The sequence below is a fragment of the Lithobates pipiens genome, unplaced genomic scaffold, assembly GCF_037356315.1.
Source record: "Lithobates pipiens isolate NorthernLeopardFrog02 unplaced genomic scaffold, aLitPip1_a1.2 Scaffold_16, whole genome shotgun sequence".
NCBI classification, from domain to species: Eukaryota; Metazoa; Chordata; class Amphibia; order Anura; family Ranidae; genus Lithobates; species Lithobates pipiens.
Genome location: NW_027507748.1, coordinates 538,299,041 through 538,322,503, shown reverse-complemented (window position 1 = coordinate 538,322,503; position 23,463 = coordinate 538,299,041). Strand labels below are relative to the sequence as shown.

Genomic DNA, 23,463 nt, shown 5'->3' with positions numbered 1-23,463 from the left:
CCATTAGTGTCTCACGTGCTCCCCCGCCCAGACACTGCAGCTCACAATGGAAGGTTATCAGCAACCTTTTTAGAGCACTCAGTTTAGAAAAAAAAAAACTGTGGGCATGTGGCCAGTTGCTGACTGACAAGGCGACAGGCTTGTGACTTGGCAGCGACAATGACGATTGTCATACCCCTTCAACATTTTTCATCCCATGGGAGTACAAATAGTCACAGCCTTCATGAGAGCAGCAACTCTGCCCTGAATGCAAGAGCAGTTCAACATCATTGTTACACAATTAGATGAAGTTGCATGAAGCATTGATGCACACTGCAAGTTTTTTTTCATTCAACCCAGTGGCTTGAATGAAAAAAAAAAAAAAAAAAACACCTGACAGATAGCCGTATCAACACAAGCGATGTTGGTGCAGCAATCACCCCCACTATGCTATTGTATTATAAAATGAGGACACCATCCCCTGCCAGAAAACACTGATCAGCACTGGCAGCCATTGGCTCCCAGCGCTGATTGGGGGTTGGCTTTCCAGCATGTCCCTTCAACAAAAGCCAGTTGTTAAACTGGCTTCTATGAGACAGACTGCAGTACACTGACCAAAAGTCAGCTGGTTCAAGTTGAACCGGGTGATTTTCGGACAATGTGTACCCATCTTTAAGTGGGCTTTACCAATAGGATCAATAGATCTTTGTGGAACTTTGCAACGGAGACCAAGAGAAAACTGTAAATGCAGGTGCACTGATAATTAAAGTGGTTGTAAAGGCTCAAGGTTTTTTACCTTCATGCATTCAATGCATGAAGGTAAAAAACCTTCAGTTTTCAGCAGCCTCCCGAGCCCCATCTCAATCCAGTGATGTGCACGAGAGCCTCAGCTCTGAGGAGGCTGAGACAGCAGTGGAAGCGATTGGCTCCTGTTGCTGTCAGAGTCAGTGAGCCAATGAGGCGTGAGAGGGGCAGGGCAAGCCTCGGCTTTGTGTGTGAATGAACACACAGAGCAGCAGCTCAAAGGTGAGCCTTCTGGGGGACACTAGGCAGGCGGGAGGGGGCCAGGAGCACCGGCGGGGGACTTGAGAAGGAGGAGGATCAGGCTGCTCTGTGCAAAACCATTGCACCAAGCAGGTTAAGTATTACATGTTTGTTATTTTTAAAAATAAAAAGTTGACTTTAATAGGACTAAGTGCTGCAGGACATTTTTGCTTTTTTATCAAAGACCAAAGTTATTCTTTAAGAAATTCCCCAAAAAAATCATGTTAACGTCTACGTTAAGCAGAGCACTGCTATCCATCTGCACAACATTTGACAGGAAGCATACTGAACATCTTAAGCAAGCTGCTTCTGTCACAGGCACAAGACCCTGCAGGAAACTAAAACAATGGTGGGGACAGGCCAACACTTGGAAAAGGATGTCTGCTGTTTATTAGAAACAAGGTACGGAATTAACCTTGTGGTCTTTCTTGGAAAATTTCAAAAAACAAAAAAGTACAGTCATTGTATTTTTTATTTTTTTTGAAGGATACATAGAAAAGTAGCTGACTAAAAACAGTCAACAAAAAGGTACTGGGAGACTTTAATGTTGTATTGTCTCTCAAAGGAAAACAGACATGCATGAAAGGGAAACAGACCTAAAAAATGTAAAAACAATATTTTATTCAACTCAACCTAGTGTAACCAGGTTGGCTATATTTAAAATCCAAGTAACACCAAAAAAAACAAAAAAAAAAAAAAAAAAAAAACACACGCAACACACATTTACACATTGTTAGTATAAACAGAAGCCTTTTGGCCCCTATCACACCAGCGGACTGATAGGGTCCGCTTGTCTGTTTTCTATGGAGCGACGGATGTCAGCCTACAGGTGTCCGCTGACACCCACTGCCATCCAATCGGATACTCTAAAAACAAAGGGATGGAGATACATGCTGTTGTGTCTGCTCTGCATAGCAGAGCGGAGACATACTTGTCATCTGCCTGCTCAGCAGAGAGGTCCCCCACTGAGTAGGAGGAGCCACTTCACGAATTCCGCTCTGTCTGAAAGGGGCCTTAAAGTGGTAACCTTATCCATAGTACAAATATCAGCATGTATAATGACCCTTACAAACCACTTTGACCTACAGGTAAGCCTAGATTAAGGCTTATACTTAGGTCCAAGAAATATCTCCTAAACATACATGGTTTAGGAGATATTTACTAAAAGACAGTCACAGCGCACGCGCATTAGACAGCTGCGCGCAGGCGCACTATGGCGGTTAGCAGCATGCCGCTGCTAACGGAGATATGCCGTTAGTGGCGGCTCCCGTGCGCATGCAGTGACGTCATCGCTGCTCTGGTGCCGAGTGGCCGGAGCAGTGATACCCGGAAGAAGATGGACGCTCTGGACTACAGGGGGACAGCCGTGACATCGCTAGCTCCTGTGTCAGGTAAGTGACACATAATGGGCTACTATGGGATGCATAGTAGCCCATTATGCATTACCTTTGCAGGGAGACAAAGAGGAAGTAAACCCCTCTTTAACTGCCCTGGAAAGGTCAAAAGCACTTATCAGTCTTGGGATGCCCTTCTTGTCTCCCTATCGTCTTGGTAGCAACCTTCATCCATTTGTTGGAATATTTACCCAAATTTTTTTTTTTTTTAAAAGGCCTTCTCCTGAAAAGGTTGGTCTTTTAAAACGTATTGAGGAATTGTAACCCCTCTATAGTCGCCCTGTCATTTTCTATGTAGTATGGTGTATTAGGTATATATCCGGTGGACTGCAGTTGTGCCCTTTTCTGGAGCAGTTAAATGCCAATATACGTGATATTTGTGCTCTAGATGGGGGTCACAACTTTAATGCTCCTTTCACACAGGCAATCGGGTCCGCTTATCGTTTTTTTTAGGCCGATGAGATTGAACCATCCATTGCCCTCTATGGAGTGGCAGATGTAAACAGACTTGTCCATTGACACCCACTGACATCCAATCCTATCCTCCATAAACAGACGGATGGGGGAATCTGTTTCCCATCCGTCTGGCAGATCAGATCCGATGACAGTCAGTTGTAAACGGACAGATGGTCCATTTACATCCAACCATCTACAGGAGGAAATAAGCAGAGAGAACATGGACCTGTCATCTACATAACAGGGATCAGTGGACAGATCCCCCACTGAGCAGGCAGTCTGCCCATGTGAAAGACATAAGGGGTGGTTTATACTTACAATGTGCAAATATTTAAATGTTTTCCTCTTATTTGGATTTGAACTAGAACCAACCTAGTTACATTAGGTTGAATATGAATAAAATATTGTTTTTAAATTACATAGTTACAGTACATAGTAGGTGAGGATGAAAAAAGTCCAACCTATATGTCAGTATTACATTGCATATCCCTGTATGTTGTGATCGTTCAGGTGTTTCTCTAATAGTTTTATTAAACTGTTGATGCTCCTTGCTGATACCACCACCTGTGGAAGGGAATTCCACATCTTTGCCACTCTTACAGTAAAGAACCCTCTACGTAGTTTAAGGTTAAACCGATTTTCTTCTAATTTTAATGAGTGGTCACGCTTCTTAAAAAAAAAAAAAACTCCCTTCCACAAAAAAGTTTTATCCCCATTGTGGGGCCACCAGTACGGTATTTGTAAATTGAAATCATATCCCCTCTTAAGCGTCTCTTCTCCAGAGAATAAGTTCAGTGCTCACAACTTTTCCTCATAACCAACATCCTCCAGACCCTTTATCAGCTTTGTTGCCCTTCTTTGTACGCGCTACATTTTCAGTACATTCTCCCTGAGGGCTGGTGCCCAGAACTGGACAACATACTCTAGATGCAGCCGGACCAGAGTCTTGTAGAGCAGGAGAATTATGATTTTATCGCTTGTGTTATTCCCCTTTTTAATGCATGGCAATATTCCGTTTGCTTTGTTAGCAGAAGCTTGGCATTGCATGCCATCGCCGAGCCTATCATCTACTAGGACACCCAGGTCCTTTTCCATCCTAGATTCTCCCAGAGGTTCTCACCCTAGTGTATAGATTGCATTCATATTTTTGCTACCCAAATGTATTTTAAATTTTTCTACATTAAACCTCATTTGCCATGTAGTTGCCCACCCCATTAATTTAACATCTTTTTACAAGGTTTCTACATCCAGCACAGAAGTTATTGCCCTGCTTAGCTTAGTATCGTCCGCAAATACAGAGATTGAACCGTTTACCCCATCCTCCAGGTCATTCATGAACTAATTAAACAGGATTGGTCCCAGCACAGAACCCTGGGGGACCCTACTACCCACCCCTGACCTTTCCGAGTACTCCCCCATTCATCCCCACCCTCTGCACTCTCCCTTGTAGCCAGTTTTCAATTCAAGTACTCGCCCTATGGTCCATGACAATGGACCTTATTTTGTACAATAAACTTTTATGGGGAACTGTGTCAAATGCTTTTGCAAAATACAGATACACCACCTCTACAGGCCTTCGTTTATCTAGACGGCAGCTCACCTCCTCATAGAAGGTTAATAGATTGGTTTGGCAAGAACGATTCTTCATGAATCCATGCCGAGTACTGCTAGTGATACCATTTTCATTACTAAAATCATGTATATAGTCCCTTATCATCCCCTTCAAGGAGCTTGCATACTATTGATGTTAAGCCAACTGGTCTGTAATTGATACATTTTGAGCCCTTATTAAATATTGGTGCTACAGTGGATTTTCTCCAAACAGCTGGTACCATTCCAGTCAGTAAAAAATTAGGAACAATGGTCTGGCAATTATTTGACTGAGTTCCCCAAGTATCCTCGGGTGCAAGCCATCTGGTCCCAGTGATTTATTAATGTTGAGTTTCCGAAGTCTAAATTTTATTCTGTCCTTTGTTAACCATGGAGGGTCTTCCTGTGATGTGTCATAAGGATACAATGCAGTTGGTTACTGAAGCCCCCCCCCCCTCGCCCCAATTCCCTCGTGAAGACTGAGAAGAATAAATTCAATATCTTCACTATCCTTTGTAACCAGATGTCCTTCCTAATTCTTTATGGGGCCAATATGGTCTATCTTCCCTTTTTTACTGTTTACATAAAGAATTTGGTATTTTTTCTTGCTCGCCTCCGCTATGCGTCTTTACCCATCAAAGCCACAAACTCTCCTCCAATCCTAAAGTTCTTTGTGCTGAGTTAGACGTAGCATACCACAGGGTCCCTACTGTGATTTACATTTTATGAATCAGTCACAGAATGTAGTACTGTGAGCTATAAATGGAGAATAATATCCACTCTGTTATGAATCAACTTAACATGAGTGTGAGCTGAATCTTTTCCTTGTTCCTGATTTGTCTTCCTTATATTTCATTAAAAAGTTTGCTAAATCTTTGTTGACTTGCCGATTCCCATGTGAAGACTGAGGAGAAGAATACATTTAATACCTTCACCATCTCCCCATCCTTTGTAACCAGATGTCCTTCCTCATTCTTTATGGGGCCAATATGGTCTGTCCTCCCTTTTTTACTGTTTGCATACTTAAAGAATTTCTTGGGATTTTTTTTTGCTTTCCTCTGCTACGTGTCTTTTGTGTTCTATCTTAGCCACCCTGATTGCACCCTTACATTCCTTGTTGTATTCTTTATAAAGTCTGAATGCTGATGATCACTCAACCTAGTATTTTTTGGCAGCCTTCTCCTTTGCTTTTATATGCATTTTTACATTGGAGTTAAGCCATCCAGGACCTTTGTTCACTCTTAAATTTATTACCCAGTGGGATGCATTGGCCAATTCCCTCATTTAATATGCTTTTAAAGCAAACCCCTCTCTCCTCCATGTTCTTTGGTCCTAAGATTTTATCCCAGTTTATGCCTTCTAGCAAAGGTTCATAGTTTAGGGAAGTTGGCTCTTTTGAAATTCAGTGTCTTTGTATTCCCCTTATGGTTCCTATTAGTGTGATTTATACTGAAGCCTATTCACCTGTGATTGCCGTTTCCTAAATTGCCCCATATTTCTACATCCATGATCAAGTCTGTATTGTTGTTAATCAGTAGATCCAGTAATGCTTTATTTCTAGTTGGTGGGTCTACCATCTGAACCATGAAATTTTCCCGCAAGACATTTATGAACTAGCGAGCTGTAGATGTATGCGTGGTTCCCTCCGCCCAGTCTATGTCTGGATAATTAAAATCCCCCATTATGAGAACACTTCCCATCCTTGCTGCTAATTCAAATTGTGATAGGAGTCTCCCCCTCCTCCCTCAGGTTAGGGGGCCTATAGCATACTCCTAGTATTATTTTCCCCTTAGCTTCATCCCTTTGGAGCTCTACCCATAAGGATTTCACCTCCTCCCTAGCCCCTTTAGTGATGTCATCTCTCATTCACTTGTACATTATTATTGATATATAGGCATACCCCTTGTTTACCCTATCCCTTTAATAAAAGGGTATACCCTTGAATGATTGCCAGCCAATCATGAGAGCTGTTGAACCAGGTCTCTGAAATTCCCACAAAATCCAAATCCTCCTTGTACATCATTATCTCTAGTTCACCCATTTTGTCCACCAGGCTCCTGGCATTGGTCAACATGCCACTTTTTTTAGACTGGTCGCATACTATAAATTATTTATGTCTGTTTCCTTTGGGAGGTAATACACCATTTAACAAACAATGTAATGCCCTGCGAGCCACCTCTATACTAAAAGCCCAAATCGGGTCTCTCAAATTACACTCTTATTTTAAATGAGCAGCTAGCGTTTGCACATGTCTCATAAACCATGCAAAGATCATCGAATATTCTAAAGTACGCTGCGCTTTCAAACATAAAATCCAAATAGTGAAATGAAAAAAAAATGTAAAAATTTGCTATATCTCAACAGCAATAAAGTGATAATGTGCTAAGTTACAAACAATATTCCAAATAAAGTGCTTTCGTGTGGGATATGATAAAACGTCCATACGGTGAGAAGAAAAAAAAAAAAAAGCAATCAAAATCCTAGAAACAATATATTGGTGAACTAAACTAAAAAAATCCTTATTACAATAATAATGTGTGGATGGAGAGAGAGAACCTGGAACCTGTAAATGGTTCAGTGGTATATCCAGATTCCTAAAAATTAGTACTTCATAGTGTAGTATGTTAAAACTTATTATGAACACAGTAAAGATCCCTTACAGAGTACTCGCATTTGCATGGCGCTACAGGGTGCCACCAAAATAGCATAACATTTTTTTGAAGTTGCACTGATTCAAAACTAGAGTGTTCCCGGTCTACAACAAAATGGCCACAGACGTCCTATATTAAATGAGAGGTTCACTGTACAATCAAATCACCCCCCCGAGGAAGATACGAATTAACCCCTTGTATCGACACATTGGGGAAGGGGACAGGACGGAATGCTAGTTGGTGCATCCACTAAGGACGATCAGCATACCAACCCGATATCAGACGCTACAGCTACGTTTTATGCCATCTTAGAGTGGCGTATTCACCCCAGATGTGGAGCATGGTACCTCAGGAGCCAAGACACCACCAACAGGTATCTGGCACTGTCGAGTTGAAATGGTGTATAGTCAAAGGGCATCTGTACCATCTCGTTACAAGTTTAAATTCTTTTTTCCGGGGTCTTAGTGGCTAGGGATAACTTGTGCATCAGGATAAAGCATTTTTGCCAGTCAATTAGAGCTAGAGTGTCATAGTTCTGCCTCCCAGGCCTTTGTAAATCCTGTTGGTTCAGCTAGGATGTCTGGTATGGATGGAAAAGACCGAATTTAAGAAGTAGTTTGTCTCTGAAGCCACTGCATGGGGTGTCGGGAAAGCGAACTGGAAGGGGTATCTGTCCTTAGAGTGGGGTTTGCTCTAATGACTTGGGCAAGCCTCCTATGATCTTCTTTTCGCCATGGTACGAATCCTGTTATATACATAGCCAGTGGGAAGGCTCGGATCCCAAAGAAGGGAGTCATAGGCCCCAGGTGATTCGATAAACCCCCTCAAGCGATCCCAGATCAGAATAGTTTGATGGGTGACTGTTGCGTTTTTAAGTGTTTTTCTTGCATTTGGACTGAACGAATATTGCATTATAAATATTGGTGGATGTGTGTTTAGCAGCTGGGAAATAAAGGAACAATTTGCATGGCTACACCCAAGGTCCTTAAATGAGGAGTAATCCTCTTATTTCTGGAATATGTGAATGCATGAGACATATGAATGCCTGAAGGCTTTACTGTACTATGCACTGGTTTGGTTGGAAGGCTTTTTGGATTCTCCTACTCTTCTCACCATAACCTGTATGGTAAGACTCTCTCAGTGGCTATAGTATGAAACTAAATGTTTCCGTAAATGTTTCATCATGCAATGCATGATGTTTTTTCACTGCCCCTTTATATGAATGAGGTCACATATTCAAATATTACACCATCTGTTTTCTTAGTCTCCTCAAATGTAAAATTAGCACTATACAAAAGTTTTTACAGTCAGATTATTCGCTACCATCAACTTGACAGAAGTATGGCCCTTTTGCCTGGTCACAGATTGTGGTATTGCTGGACGATTCTAAGGAGTGTCCAGGCCATTTGGGAAACATTATCTTGCCAACATGTGCTAGGTCTGCACCAAGGTGTCCTGCCAGCTGAAAGTAGTTCCCATTGGACATCCATACTTTACACTGACATCTCTTTATTCTAAAGAGCAGCAGCGTTATTCTCAGCAGCGCTATTCTCAGCAAACCAAAGCAGGCGATGCACAGGTAGAATCTTGTTTAGTAAAATTTGACTTTGAAATGATCATTTGATTTTCTAATAGATTATGGGGTCAAAGAAAATCTATTTTAGTTTTGAAAAACTCGAGAAAGAGTGGACATTTTTTCACAAATTAACAAATTGTAAGTGAATGAGTTTTCGTTAATGAAATTTCATTTATTCCAAAATTGAATGTTAGAAGCAAACAAAATATTCAGGTACTTTCAAAAAACATTCAAGTCTTTATCGATTGTATAAAATATTCCAACAGGGACACTGATTTAAGTGATCTGGGGGTTCTCAAAAGGTTGGCTTAATTTTCAGGGATTTCTTCTCACTTATGGTTTGGCTATGGGACAGGAAACGAAGGCCAATTTCTCCAATAGGACACGGATGGGGGGGAGGGGGGGGCCATACAGGGGATTATAATCCTCCCTCCTTACTTAAAGGGGTTGTAAAGGTAAATTATTTTCACTTTAATGCATTATATGCATTAAGGTGAAAAAACATCAGACAATGCCGGCCCCCCCAGCCCCCCTGTTTTACTTAGCTGACCCCTCGAAAGTCCCGCGCTCGCACCGGAGAAACTCTTCCCCGCTCAGCCTGGTGATTTATTGGCTAGAGTGGATGGATTGAAAGCAGCACAGCCATTGGCTCGCGCTGCTGTCAATCACATCCAATGATGCGGAGTGCCGGGTGCGGGGCAGAGTGATACAGTGAGCGGCTATAGCCGCCAACGGTATCATGGGAGTGCGCCCGCAAGCACTTCTCACCATGCAAGGTAGCTCGCATTAACATGAGAAGTACTTGCAGGGGGAAGCCGAGGGACCCCAGAAGACCAGGTTCGGGGGCCACTCTGTGCAAAACGAACTGCACAGTGGAGGTAAGTATAACATGTTTGTTATTTAAAAGAAAGAAAACAAAAATCCCTTTACAATCCTTTAAGCATAATTCAATCTCAACTCAGGATTTAGGTTTATAACTATTTGCTCTACTAATGTTAAATAAAACAAGCCAAATAGTGATCATTTACAGTAAGTTCATAAAATGTAGTAAACAAGCTGTTAATCGGCAACTACTAAAAGATAAGGAGATAGAAAAGGCGATGAAAAGTCATCTGTGCTCCTCTTTGTGCTTCAGAGGGCTTAGTCACTTGTACTGCCAGGTGTGTTCTACTTCAAAGACCCGCAACTGTTTTTAGCCTCTCTTCTGGTGTCAGAAATTTCCAAAGATCTAAATGAAGAAGGTAAATGATGGGACAGAAACAACGCTTCTGTCCCTAACAAGCCTAGTGACCTTGTCTCATATCTGTGATACTTGTTTTGCCCTGTACATACAGTCGGACATTCCGACCACAAAATCCATCAGATTTTTTCCGTCAGATTTTGGCCGAAACTTGTGTTGCATACACAAGTCTGACAAAGTTGTCGGAAAATCCGACTGTTCTAAAACACGGGGACGTTCAATGCATATGACAGGGCTACGTAGAGGCTAGTAGCCAATAGCTTTTGTCTCGCAATTTATTCTGAGCATGCGTGGCACTTTGTCCGTTGGAATTCTCTACAATCGGAAAAAGTCCGATCGGATTTTGTTGTCGGAAAATTTTAGATCCAGCTCTCAAACTTTTTCCGTAGGAATTACCGATGGAAAAAGTCCGATAGAGCCCACACATGATCGGATTTTCCGACAACATAATCCAATCGGACCGTTTCCATCGGAATTTCCAACCGTGTGTACAGGGCATTAGAGGTGGAGCCACCTAGACCCCCCAGGTACATCTCCTTTTGATGTCATAGGACTAAAGCAAGAGCCATAGAACCAAAACCACACATTTTTAGTTAGAGATAAACTTGGTTGTAAGCTTTTCAACAAGTGTCAAGTCTCTTAAAGCTAAACTTCAGGATAAGTCAATATTGACTAAATACAAGAGTCCTGTGTCATCTTGTATGAATTTTGGTTTGCTTTGTGTATTTCTTCCATATCAGTTCAGTAATCCAGCGTGATTTCGCCTATTACTTCATGTACTGAAGACTGGGTCACTGCTGCTCTCTCCTTGTGCAGGGTGACCGATCTGGTCTCTGCCCTCCTGTAGCTTTCTGCAGGCATCATGTAGTGGGTGGAGCCTACTGAGCCCCTCCTACAGCTCTGTTCTCTGCACAGGCTACGTTCAGCGCAGTGAGGCTGTCCCCAGTGCTTTTACAATGTAAGAACTATATTTGTAAAAGCATTTAATGCACGCTAAGTGAATTTTAGATCATTTGAAGCAATGGGAGAATATAATCAATTGTTAGTTCTTGTGCCCAAAGTTCAGCTTAAAGTAGACAGGATAAAAGAGAGCAGCATTGATAATTATTAATTTACATTAGAAATACTAAAAACTTATTTTTTTTAAAGTGATGTGAACATATACTTTGGCAGTTGTGTCCCAAGTGAAATATAAACTACTAAATGTAAAATAAATTCACAAATTTTCCTAAAACTTAGCCAGTAAATAAATCCCTACTTTTTACACTTGCATTGCAAGCCAAATTCTGTAGTAATCTACATACACTTCAAGCACAAAGAAAATATTTACACCCATGTAATTGCTGTTTACTTGTCCTCTACAATAGTTGTAGTTCAGGAACGGGTGTGTGAAAGCATTAATTATCTATATTAACATCTACTGTCAAACAGCAACATAACTAAAGTAACCACTAAACACAAAAAGCAGTTCTCTATTAGGATATGCAAATTCATGTTTTCCTTACATTAAAAAAAAAAAAAAAAAAGGAAGAAGTGTACGTAAAATCGTATAATGAACATTCTTTTCTGGCGCCTTTGGTTTGGTAAATATATCATTGAAAGGGGTTCTACAGATCTCTTCTGTAAGTGAAAAATATACCTGTTGATCCTGGCAAAAAGCCATTGGGCTGCCAAGATCTTGTAGTATTCTCAGTGTCATCAGCCCTGCCCAGTGAACTACAGAACACCTACTCCTATTTTATGGAGACAAGAGAAGCTCTGCATTCCAAACACACTCTCTCTCTCCCTCTCTATTTGCTTTTAAGATTACACTGACCCAGATGCCCTCTTTTTGCTGTTTGTGTGTGGAGGGAATTCCCATTTCCACCTGTGGATCCATTTGTCCTGCGGAATTCTCCTTGATATTTCTTACCACTATGGAATGTATGGACTAATTCTTGCCCAATTAGTCCCCCCCCCTGTTATTGATCCCTTATGGTGCATCTTATAGCTGGCAGCGAGCGATGACTCACACACTACCTGCCAGTTCTGTGTGATATATTGCTTGACAGATATCTCCCCCACTCTGACAAGAGGGCCTGGAGGACCACATCTTCTGAGAAAAACGTGTTCCAAGACTTGGCGTTGAATCTGAAGGCCCTGTGGGAATTTTTGCTAGTGTCAAGGGTAGAAGCACAAGCCCTTATTTCCTGGGGGAGACTAGCACTCTTACCCCCCTGTGATTTCTTTGATGTTCTTTTCCAAAGAAAGACCAAACAGGAATACATCTTCAAAGAGCAGACACTTGCATGGGAGCTCTGCTGACTGGAATCCTCTGCATATGGACGGAGAAGAGCATAACTGCCAAGGCTCTCAATAGCAATGTAAGCACTTGTTGGAAAACAGAGGGATGAGTTAATATGGAGTTAGGGTCTGAGCCCATACGCTTAGTTCAGAAAGCAAGGATCTAGTAAACTATGAAAGTGACTGCAGATTTTATAGCAGGGTCAGCCAAGAAAAGAAAAAAAAGGGGGATCCTTAAAAAAAAGCATCTAACCTTTTTTCCACTCAGTCCTTGAACACAGTGTTCTGCTCTACAGGGACCGTTAGCATTATTTATGGAAGGGTCCACTACGAGGACCGTTCAGTTTTTTTTTGTAGGATATTGCAGAGCAAAATATTTTAAAGGAGCAAATAGCTTTTCAGGGTGAAGTCAGTCAAGCTTATAGGATGGGTTTGAACAGAAAGTGGCCTAGGAAGTTCTAAGCGGGCTTGAGCAATTGTAGAGAACCCACGTGGGAGAATCTGGGGTGAGCAAACTCAGGCCTCTCTAAAGGGAAAGAAGAACATACAGCATCATCAATAAGGGTAGCAACAGTATTCCGAAGAGTGCATGAAATTTCAGCTGAAAGTGACCAATTCTGATCCAATTCCTCAGAAGGAGAGAGGGAGAGCTTCCTCATCTAGCTCCTGCCCAGGCAGTGTGTCGGCAGGCAAGAAAAAATGCGAGAGACAGACCCTAGGAGGCAACAACCATGGAGCTTGCTTGTGACCCTTGTGATCTATCACCTAAAAAAAAAAAAAAAAAAAAAGGACCAAAACTCTGACTACAAAAAAATTAACTTTGTGGCAGAAAACCCCTCCCTAAAAGTAAGAAGGTGGGTAATTGGGGGCAACCATCTTGAACAGAATGTACTGGGGCCCTGTAGAGATGGACTACCACTGGGGTAAATAAAGTGGGAGGCCTTTTTTTCACCTGTGTCCAGTGAACCCATGGTAAAAACTAAAGATCCTGTGTCCTGTCCAACTAAGAAATTACACTTCTGGTAAGATCAGCAGTTGTTTCCTTGTAATGGGCTAAACAGACAGAAAAAACAAACGATCTTATGTTTGTAAGCCACGAATACCTTAAACACCATGTAATAGAGATGAACAAAGGCAGATATGTTTAAGGTCCAGTCCAGGTGGTGTTATTCACAGGATTATCAGGTGCACATAAAAAGGCAACCATACATGGATCGAGATTCAGTTGGTTCAGCAGGGACTGGCTGAATTTGTGAACCATGTATGGGCATTGTCGTTTTGTACAAAAATCACTCTACCAATTAACCACTTCCCGACCGATGCACACAGATGTACGTTGGCAGAATGCCAGTCGGGACCTCCGTGAGTCAGACCATGGGTCCGGCGGACTCTATCACCGCGGGGATACCCATGATCGTCTCATGGGGAGGAAGAACAAGGAGATGCGAAAGTAAACAAGCATCTCCCCGTTCTGCCTAGCAACAGTGTCACTGATCTCTGCTCCCTGTGATTGGAGCAGAGATCAGTGACGTGTAAAACACAGCCACGCCCCTCACAGTTAGCATCACCCCCCCTAGGACACGCTCAACCCCTACACTGCCACCTAGTGGTTAACCCCTTCACTGCCATTGTCATTTACACAGGAATCAGTGCATTTGTATAGCACCGATTGATGTGAAAATGACAATGGTCCCAAAAATGTCCGATGTGTCCGCCATAATGTCGCAGTCACAATAAAAAAAAAAAAATCAACAAAAATGCCATAAACCTATCCCCTATTTTGTAAATGCTATAACTTTTGTGCAAACCAATCAATAGCTTATTGCAATTTTTTTTTAGCAAAAATACGTAGAAGAATACATATCAGCCTAAACTGAGGAAAAAAAAGTTATTTTTTTTATAAATTTTTGGGGGATATTTATTACAGCAAAAAGTAATGCTTTTTTTTCAAAATTGTTGCTCTTTTTTGTTTATAGCACAAAAAATAAAAAAACGCAGGGGTGATACCACCAAAACAAAGCTCTCTTTGTTGGGGGGAAAAAAAGATGTCAATTTTGTTTGGGAGCCACGTCGCACGACCGCGCAATTGTCAGTTAAAGCGACACAGTGCTGAATCACAAAAGTGGTCTGGTCTTTGGCCAGCAAAATGGTCCGGTCTGAAAGTGGTTAATTTCTGTATAACCACCCTGGTGGATCTTCCCCACTCAATCAGTGCTGCAAGTAATAGCCTACAGTGCTGAGCAGTGTATTCTGATGGCAGAGAAGTTTCTCCGCTGTCAGCATACAATAGCTCAGAGGGGGGACTTCCCACGTTCACACATTCAAGGTGGATGGGGGAATCAGGTCAGATTTTTGTTCAACCTGCTGATTGAATGAAAAATAAAAAAACTGACTCATCTCTGGGCTGCTTAATAAAGCCTTCTAATCTAAGGTCTGGTAAACTGCAATATATTCTTTGTTCTTGGGTTTAGATTTACTTTAAGGGTGGTTGAAAAAATAAAAATCAATGCAACTATATACTCTAATGCAACATATATTTCTGCAGAACGATGCACAAAACTGTAATTTCTTATCGTACATCACGGGACACAGAGCCATAGTAGTTACTATGTGGGTTATAGGCCACCTTCAGGTGATGGACACTGGCACACCCTGAGATAGGAAGTCCACTCCCTATATAACACCTCCCACTACTGAGAGTACCTCAGTTCTTTCACCAGTGTCTAAGGTGTTGGTCACGAGTAAAGATGTGCTGTGCTGTGCTCCACTGGAAAATTCCTTGCTGGGGCAGGTTATGTAACCAGATCCATTCAAAGTGTCTTTTGAGGCCTCGTGGAGGAAGAAACAAGGTTTTGCCTGCAACAATTCTTTTTAGAGAGCTGGACCCCAGGATCCAGAGCTTTGGTTTTTGCAGCCATAAAGTTTTTCTGGAGGGGTGTTTTACAGGTCCAGGAGTGTGGGTTCCCCAAGGATCCCCTGGTTCCTGAAGGTTTGGTAATGGAGCCCACCATGAGAGGTGAAGATCTGTTTTTACCACAGAAAACCCTGCGGTGGGAAAAGTGGAGGTTTCAAAGGAATTTTTACATTTTCTTACGAAACGCCTCCTTTAAAAAAGTAAATGTTGTCATGCCTAGTCACCACTGGGGGCTGTAAAGAGCACGTACCTTATGCTTTCCTCAAAGATCACACTGTGTCAGCAGAAGCAGCAGGTTTCACTCCGGCGAGCAGCTCAGACCTCCGGTAAGATTTTGGGGGGGAGATTTTCTTCCACAAAACACCCTGGAAAAAGCTCTCCCCCTCTTCCTGCAAGGGGGAAGCCAAAAATGGTTGGTGATGCTGCTCTGTTTTTTCACCACCCCTGCTTGGCTGCTTGTTACAGGTCTCTTCCTCACCATCACCTCCAACCCCCGTTGCCCGCACCAATCTCTTTGCACGGGAAAACCCTCTTTTGAAAAGAGGGGAGGGGGCCGCAATGTGATGGAAGGAGCGTGGCTTAACGCGGCGTTGGTGTCCTCCAGCAGCCAGCGCGGAAGTATGTTTAAAAGCTAAATTTTTGCTGGCTGCAGATGTCGGAGGGACACAAGAGCAAAAAGGGGCATGTAAGAGGTTGGTGACGCAGGCATTCACTGACACATTTACTAAAAGCATCAGATTGAGCACTAATGGTAGCGGCAGTGGCTGGACTATTGCTCAAGCAGTGGATGCGATTTCTTATGATAGTACCTCTGCATTTGTGCATTGGGCTATGGTCAGAAGGGGAGTTGAAACACCCCCAAAAAAGGGCTAAAAGGGTCTCCCTCAAGCTCTGGAAAGCCTACTCATCTCTACAACGGCATCCTTCCCTAAGAGGGGATGGCTGGTTAGAGCGAGCATCGGGGCCATGAAATGTTTGCAACTGTTTTCAACACTGCACCCCCTGTTTATGTTACAAAAAAAAAAAAAAAAAAAAAAAAAGGTATTTTTCCTCAGCCGTGATAGGATTGAAAAAAAAACAAAAAAACAAAAAAAAGGTTAGCGGCTTTAATTGCACCCCAGTGTGGGACAAAATGCGAAAGGTTCTCTTCCATTACCCAGGACTCTCAAACTGAGGAACTGGGAGAAGATAAATTCCCTCAGGGGACCGTGGTGAGGCTGATAGCTCCTCTTCTGAGGTGTCAAATGAGGGGGGGGGACCAGCTTCACAATGTACATGACTGATGGTGCAATTCCTTACTGAATGGTCTGCTCCATATTTATGTACCCTTAACTGAGTGTTTGGGTTCGCTAAAGCCTCCTTAAGCTGTTCATGCCTTTCCTGTTCATTCATTGCTGGAAAAGCTTTTTGTATCCGAGTGGGATCACCCAGATAAGCATTTTTTCCCCTCCTAAAAAGTTTTTTTTCACACTTTATCCTATGGAGAAAAAAAAAATTCACTTACAGTGGGGTATACCAGCAATTACTGCTGCTATATCCTCTGTGAATAAAGCTTTGACTGGTCCGGCAGACAATGCTCAAATGCTTAGGGTTCCAACGGATAAAAAGTTGGAATTCCTATTAAAAAACAAAACAAAAACACACACACACTTTTTTCTCTGGCAGATTGAGTGTCTCACACTGTGCTGACAGTAATTGGTTAATTGTTTAGAGAGAGGTTCAAACAGGTGCTCAAGGTTATCCTGTTCAGCAGGCCCAGGCTCTGGCAAGCTACTAGCAGTTTTATGTTTGCAATAGTTGCTATGAGAGATTCCATCTTTCAGGCCTTGTGCCCTTTGCTAAGCGCCATACAAGAAGCTCCTGGCTACTCTTCTTTTGCAGTGAAACGGCTGTTTGGGGATGATTTGAATAATAAATCCAAAATAAATTTTAGTGGAAAGTACTCCTTTGCCATTTAAGAAAAGAAGTAAACGTTTTTCATTTTAACAAGCTCCTTCTCCTGTGCCTTTGTCCCTGAGGTTGACCTTGAGGATTACCTTTTGAGCTTGATGGCAGAGGCCGTCATGACTGCCTGGAGACTGATGCCCATCAGTCTCCAGGCAGTCATGACGGCCTCTGCCATCAAGCTCAAAATGTAATCCTCAAGGTCAACCTCAGGGACAAAAGAAGTCTTGGGGGAGGAAACCTACAAAATACTAAAGCCTCCTTATGAGGAGGTGCCCCCACTCGTTCAAGTAGGGGAAATACTTCTGCAGTTCGAGGATCTGGCAGGAAGAGTGTCGAGACAGATGGGGATCTTCCTCAATAGCTCCAGGGTACAAACTGGAGTTCCAAGAGTTCCGCTCTCCTTGCTTTCAATCAAATGTTCCTAAGGATCCCGAGAAAAAGAAGTCTCTTTCAAGCATTGAACCATCTTTTGGCGGTCCTCATGGTGATCACATGAGCGTGCAGTGGCAGAAGTCTTGGGCCACCAGGAGGTAAGCCTTGATGCAGTGGAGGTAGTGTTATTAATGTGTTATTTGTGAATGTGTTCCTGGGTTCAAGTTAGTTTTTAAAAACATAACATGTTGATACTGTCATTTCTCTTACAGAAACCCTGTCATCCGCTTAAAAAAAAATGCAGGAAAAAAAATAAAATGCAAAATATCTACTTGCAAGCGTTTTTAATTTCCATAAGTTATGTTTTCCCCCCATCTTGCAATGCACCTTTGAAACTTACTAGAAATGGTGACTAGTCAATTCCCTAGCACAGAAAAACAAAGAAAAAAATCACGCTACAAACTATAAATACAAGAAAATTTTAAATCCTGTGAAATGCTGCAGTTCTATTATATAACCCAAAAAATTATATATAAAAAAATTTAAAACCAAAAAGAACCGCGCTCTTTAACTACACAAACTTCCCACGTGATCCCAATGTTCCAAGAAATGGACCGTGTTGAATAAAGGTAAAAATATATAGACATAAAGTGCACAAGTGTTATTAGATAATCATAGTGAACAGGATTATCATTCACCAAAAAATAGTAATATGAATTACTTTTTAAACTTGCATATTGATAATCCCAAAGATGAAAAAAATGTATAAGAAATTAACCACTTGCTTACTGGGCACTTAAACCCCCCTCAGTCCCAGACCAATTTTCAGCTTTCAGCGCTGATGCACTTTGAATGACAATTGCGCGGGCATACAACACTGTACCCAAATTAAATTTTTATCATTTTTTTCCCACAAATAGAGCTTTCTTTTGGTGGTATTTAGTTACAGCTCGGAGTTTTATTTTTTGCTAAACAAACAAAAAAAGATGCAAAAAAAAAAAAAAAAATCATGTTTTAATAGTTTGTTATAAAATTTTGCAAACGGGTCATTTTTCTCCTTCATTGAAGTGCGCTGATTAGGCGGCACTGATAGGCTGCATTGGTGGGCACTGATGGGCTGCACTGGTGGGCACTGATAGGCTGCACTGGTGGGCACTGATAGGCTGCACTGGTGGGCACTGATAGGCATAGTTAAGGCGGCACTAATAGGCACAGATAAGGCGGCACCGATGGGCACAGATAAGGTGGCACTGATGGGCAAAGATGGGCACAGATAAGATGGCACGGATGGGTGGCACGGATGGGCACTGATAGGTACCACAGATAGATGGGACTGATGGGCACTGATAGGTGGCACTGATGGGTGGCTCTGATAGGTGGCACTGCTGGGCACTGATGGGCGGCACTGCTGGGCACTGATGGGCAGCACTGGGGTGCAGCACCTTTGAGGCAGATTGTGGGCACTGTGGGGTGGCACTGTGGGTGGCACTATGGGCACTGACGGGGGGCACTTACTTTTATTCAGGATGGCACTGTGGGAGGCAGGTGGGCACTGGCAGGTGGCAGGTGGTCCCTTGTATTGCTGGCCGTGATCGGCCGTGATCGGGACTGATGTCCCGATCACGGCCGCCGGTGATCGGCTTTTTTTTTTCTCCTCGGGCTCTGAGCGCGAGGAGGAATAATAGCCGATTACCGGCTCCGTTCTATCACATGATCAGCTGTCATTGGCTGACAGCTGATCACGTGATAAGGGGTCGGGATCGACCCCTTGCACGGATCGGTGATCAGGCGAGTCTCATGGACTCGCCGATCACAGAGCGCGCCGCGCGCGCCCCTCAGGGGGCGCGCAGGCCGCTCGTACACGGGACGACGTCAATAGACGTAGTCCCGGAAATGTAGGTCCGCGCTAATGCCGTCATTTGGCAATAGCGCGGATCCCAAGTGGTTAATCAAAAAAAGTCCGTAAGACTTTGTTCGTCAGACTGTCCGCTGAAACAGTCCGCTGAAGCCCACACACGAGCGGACTGTCCGCTGAAACACTGTTCAGCGGACTAAGTTGGGCGAACAGTCCGCCCGTGTGTACGCGGCCTTAGAAAGAAATGCAACATTTACTTTCACGTCTAAGGCCGGGTTCACACTGGTGCGACAAACGTTCAACATTGGGAGCTCATGTCGCATGACGTGTGCAAATCAATGGTTCCCTATGAGACCAGTCTTAACTGGTCCGACACAAGTCGGTCCAACTTGGAAAAAGGTTCCTGCACTACTTTGGTCAAACTTTGATCCTACTTCAGCCCAATGAATATCATTGAAGTCAGATCAAATTCGGATCATCGTCTTAACAGATCCGACTTTGGAATGCTATTTGTGCGGCCTGGTATGGATTTTAAGGGGAACCCCCACGCCAAAAAATAAAATAAAAACAGAGTGGGGTTCCCCCAAAAATCTATACCAGACCCTTCAGACCCTTATCCAAGCAGGTCCGGCAAGTTAGGAAAGGGGATAAGGATGAGCCAGCACCCTCCCCTTCTGAGCCATACCAGGTCATACTCCCTCAACAGGGGAGTGTGGGAGCTTTGGGGCAGGGGGCCCCTGGGCACCTTGTCCCCATGTTGATAAGGACAAGGACCTCTTCCTGACAACCCTGGCTGGTGGTTGTCCGGGTCTGCGGGCAGGGGGCCAATTGGAATCTAAAGGGGGACCCCAGATCCTGGCCCCCCACTTTATGTGAATGAGTATGGGGTACATTGTACCCCTAACCATTCACGTAAAAAAAATTGTCAAAAATAACAAATAGTACACAGGCTTTTGACAAAGTAATGTATTAAATTAGCTTTGGCGTCTCTTCCGATTTCCCCTCTCTCCTCTGAAGAGGTGGTCTTCCTCATCTGTTGGGGTCTCCTGCCTCTGCTGGGTCTCCTCTTTGAGGTCTTCTCCCTCCGTTCTTCCTCCGATCTTCTCTCAATGCTGTCTTCCACTCTAATGCTTGGTCCTGGGTGTGCCATTACTTATATAGTCATGGGGCTAGCCTACCGGGTGACATCCTCTGGAGGACCAGGTGCCTGTGAGGTCACTGCCCAGGGCATAATGAGGCAATGAAATCACAAGGGGGTGGTGCCTCTAGATAAAGTCACCCGGTGGCCCTGCCACATGCCTATATAAGTCGCACACCGCGGACCTAGCATTAGAGCGAGAGAGAGCGCAGAGAGAAGATCAGAGGAACAATAGAGGGAGAAGTCAGCACAGAGACGAGACCCGGCAGAGGCAGAAGATATCAGCAGAGAGGAGAAGACCTGTCAGAAAAGGGAGAAGACAGCACAGAGAGGAGAATAACCGGAGAGAGGAAAAGAACCGGCAGAGGAAGAAGACCCAGAGAGGGAAGAAAAATAGCAAGAGACGCTAGAGCTGATTTAATAAAAATGTAAAAAACTGTCAAAAGCCTGTGCACCGTTTTAATTTTTGACACTTTTTTTGATAAATGGAAAGGGGTACAATGTACCCCATATTCATTCATATAGGGTGGGTGGGGAGGGTTTGGGACCTGGGGGCCCTCCGATAAGCCCCCTGCACGCAGACCCCGGCAATCACTGGCCAGGGTTGTTGGGAAGAGGCCCTTGTCCTCATCAACATGGTGACAAGGTCCTTTGGGGTCAGGGTCCCCCCTGCCCCAAAGCACCCACACCCCCATGTTGAGGGCATGTGGCCTGGTGTGCTTTAGGAGGGGGGGCACTCGCTCGTCCCCACCCACTTTGCTGACCTGCCGGGCTGTGAGCTCGGATAAGAGTCAGGTATGGATTCTGGGGGGGGGGGGCATGCTTTTTTTGGGGGGGGGGCCCCATGCCTTTTTTGGCATGGGAGTTCCCCTTAAAATCCATACCAGACCAAAGGGCCTGGTGTGGTCTTGGAGGGGGAACCCCATGCAGTTTTTTTTTTCATTTTTTGTTTTTTCATTTTGCGTGGAGTTTCCCCTAAAGATTCATACCAGACACAAAGTGCTTGGTATTGTCGGGATCAAAGTCAGATCAAAGTCAGATCTTCGTTCATTGAAGTCAGATGGATGTCAGACTTCAAGTTGCAGGGCAAAGTTGCATAAACAGTCGAAAGACTGTCTTGCAGTACCAGTGTGAACCCGGCCTGAAGAGTAATAGGTCATGTCCACGAGCCTGATGTTGAAGTCCATCATGAAAGCAAAACAACTGGAACTGCAGGCTGCCTTGTTAGACTAGTTTCAAGCCTGGTTAGCCTCAACACTAGGCTGGCTATCCACCCTGAGTTTTGGACAGTAAAAGTAGTAGGTAAGCCAGAGTCCAGGGGTCAATAGGATGTAGGGTAGTATACAGAGGTCAGTAGTATAACCAGCATTGTATGGTGGTCAGGAGGGCACGACCCCCACTACAGAGTCTCTACTGAGGGACTGCTATGAGTCTACTGCAACTGCTGACATTATATCCAAGATGGCACCCTGCAGCAGTCTCCGGGACTTTGGATGTCCACACAAGGGAGACTTTACAAGTAAATAATGTGGAAAAATATGTTAACTGCATAAATAATATTATAGGAAGACTTTTGTTGAAATGCATTTGGCAACAATCTCCTAAGCTGCTTTCTAGTCACAGTTTAGCAATGGATTGGAAATGAAGAAAAAAAAAAAAAAAAAGAAGAAAATCAGGGAGCTGCAGAACATAACTTTATTGCTGATTAATATTTTAGGGTTTCAGGGTTTTCTAAATATTATACATGTGAAAGAGGCATTATAACATGCTTGAAGGTGAACACTGCAATACCATACGCCAAATACATATACTGGAGTAATGATCGGCTGAATGGATACCGTAAAAATGGATACCGCATACTAAATTCATATTGATACTGGTGAAGACAGGAATCCAGCTATGCTTTGATTAATTACTACTAAAGAGAGCTCCAATGTTACAGCATAATACACTTTTTGTTGAAATTACTATGTACAGGCTATATGTACAAATGTTATGATTTTACAAAATTCTTTTTTTGATCTTATAATAATAAAAAAAAAAAAATGTGTGTGTGTATATAACAAAACAAACAAAAAACACTGCAATGCCAAATCTAAACATTCTCAGAAATTACGCTATACTGTAAGAAACAATGTAGGCTTAACATTCCAAATGCAATAATATACAATGCAGAAATTATTATAACCAACAGGAAAGAAGAATTGCAATCCTAAAACCAAAAATGTGAAAACGTAGTGCTCATTCAGAGCCAAACATAAAATGCTGGTGGCCAAATAAAGTGATCATTCAGAAACGAACCACAAAATGCTGTCAGGTGACATAGCTGAGACTTTCAAGCGCAGGAATAAACATATTTAAACTATGTATAAAATTGGCCTAAAAGATGACCACCATCATGCAGCAGGAACCGCTCAAGACAAAAACATGGGGCTGTTTTGTTTAAAAGCGGAATTCATAAAAATCGTTTGTAAACAAAAAAAGCGGAATTCAACTCCCATAAGAGTTAGCTGTACTTTAGGATTTCACCTCAAGTGCCAGGATAAAATGGCAAAGGAAAGGCAGTAGAAGACCATCTCTTTCAACTAGTGATGACAAAAAGTGAAACCTCAATTGCATCACTGTTCTACATTTAGACAACGCTAGAAGACATTTCTACTGTTAAGCAATGAAGTTTAGCAATTTTTGACCGCAGAGTCCCTTCTCACTAACTACTGGAAAAAGCAACTTGATTGTAAAGAATTTTTTCACCCACAGTCAAAAAAAAAAAAAACATGTTAACAAATTTTTGGTCTTTAAATCACTCACCGATTGCCAGGCCAAACTTTCCATAATCATGTGTTCGCAGCGCTCAAGGTGTTTAATCATATGTTTTGTTAGACTTGGTTCAGCTCTAATAAAGCTCTCAATTACTTTATAAAAGTCAAATGCTTTCTGCTCAAAGACATTAAGAATCCATGGAAAGGACACGGCTGTTTCTGCCTGGGACTGAGTCTGAAAGGAATTTCCTAGTAAAAAGAAAAT

The 23,463-nt window shown here is 43.0% G+C and overlaps 1 protein-coding gene across 2 annotated transcripts in view; it reads right to left on the bottom strand.

Annotated features, from left to right (window-relative positions):
• RB1 (RB transcriptional corepressor 1) overlaps window positions 1–23,463 on the bottom strand; it is a 307,484-nt gene that overhangs the window by 156,097 nt on the left and 127,924 nt on the right. For both annotated transcript variants that reach the window (XM_077483264.1, XM_077483265.1), the window contains exon 17: window positions 23,248–23,447. In XM_077483264.1, the coding sequence (XP_077339390.1) occupies window positions 23,248–23,447 (200 nt within the window). The remainder of the gene's footprint in view (window positions 1–23,247; window positions 23,448–23,463) is intronic.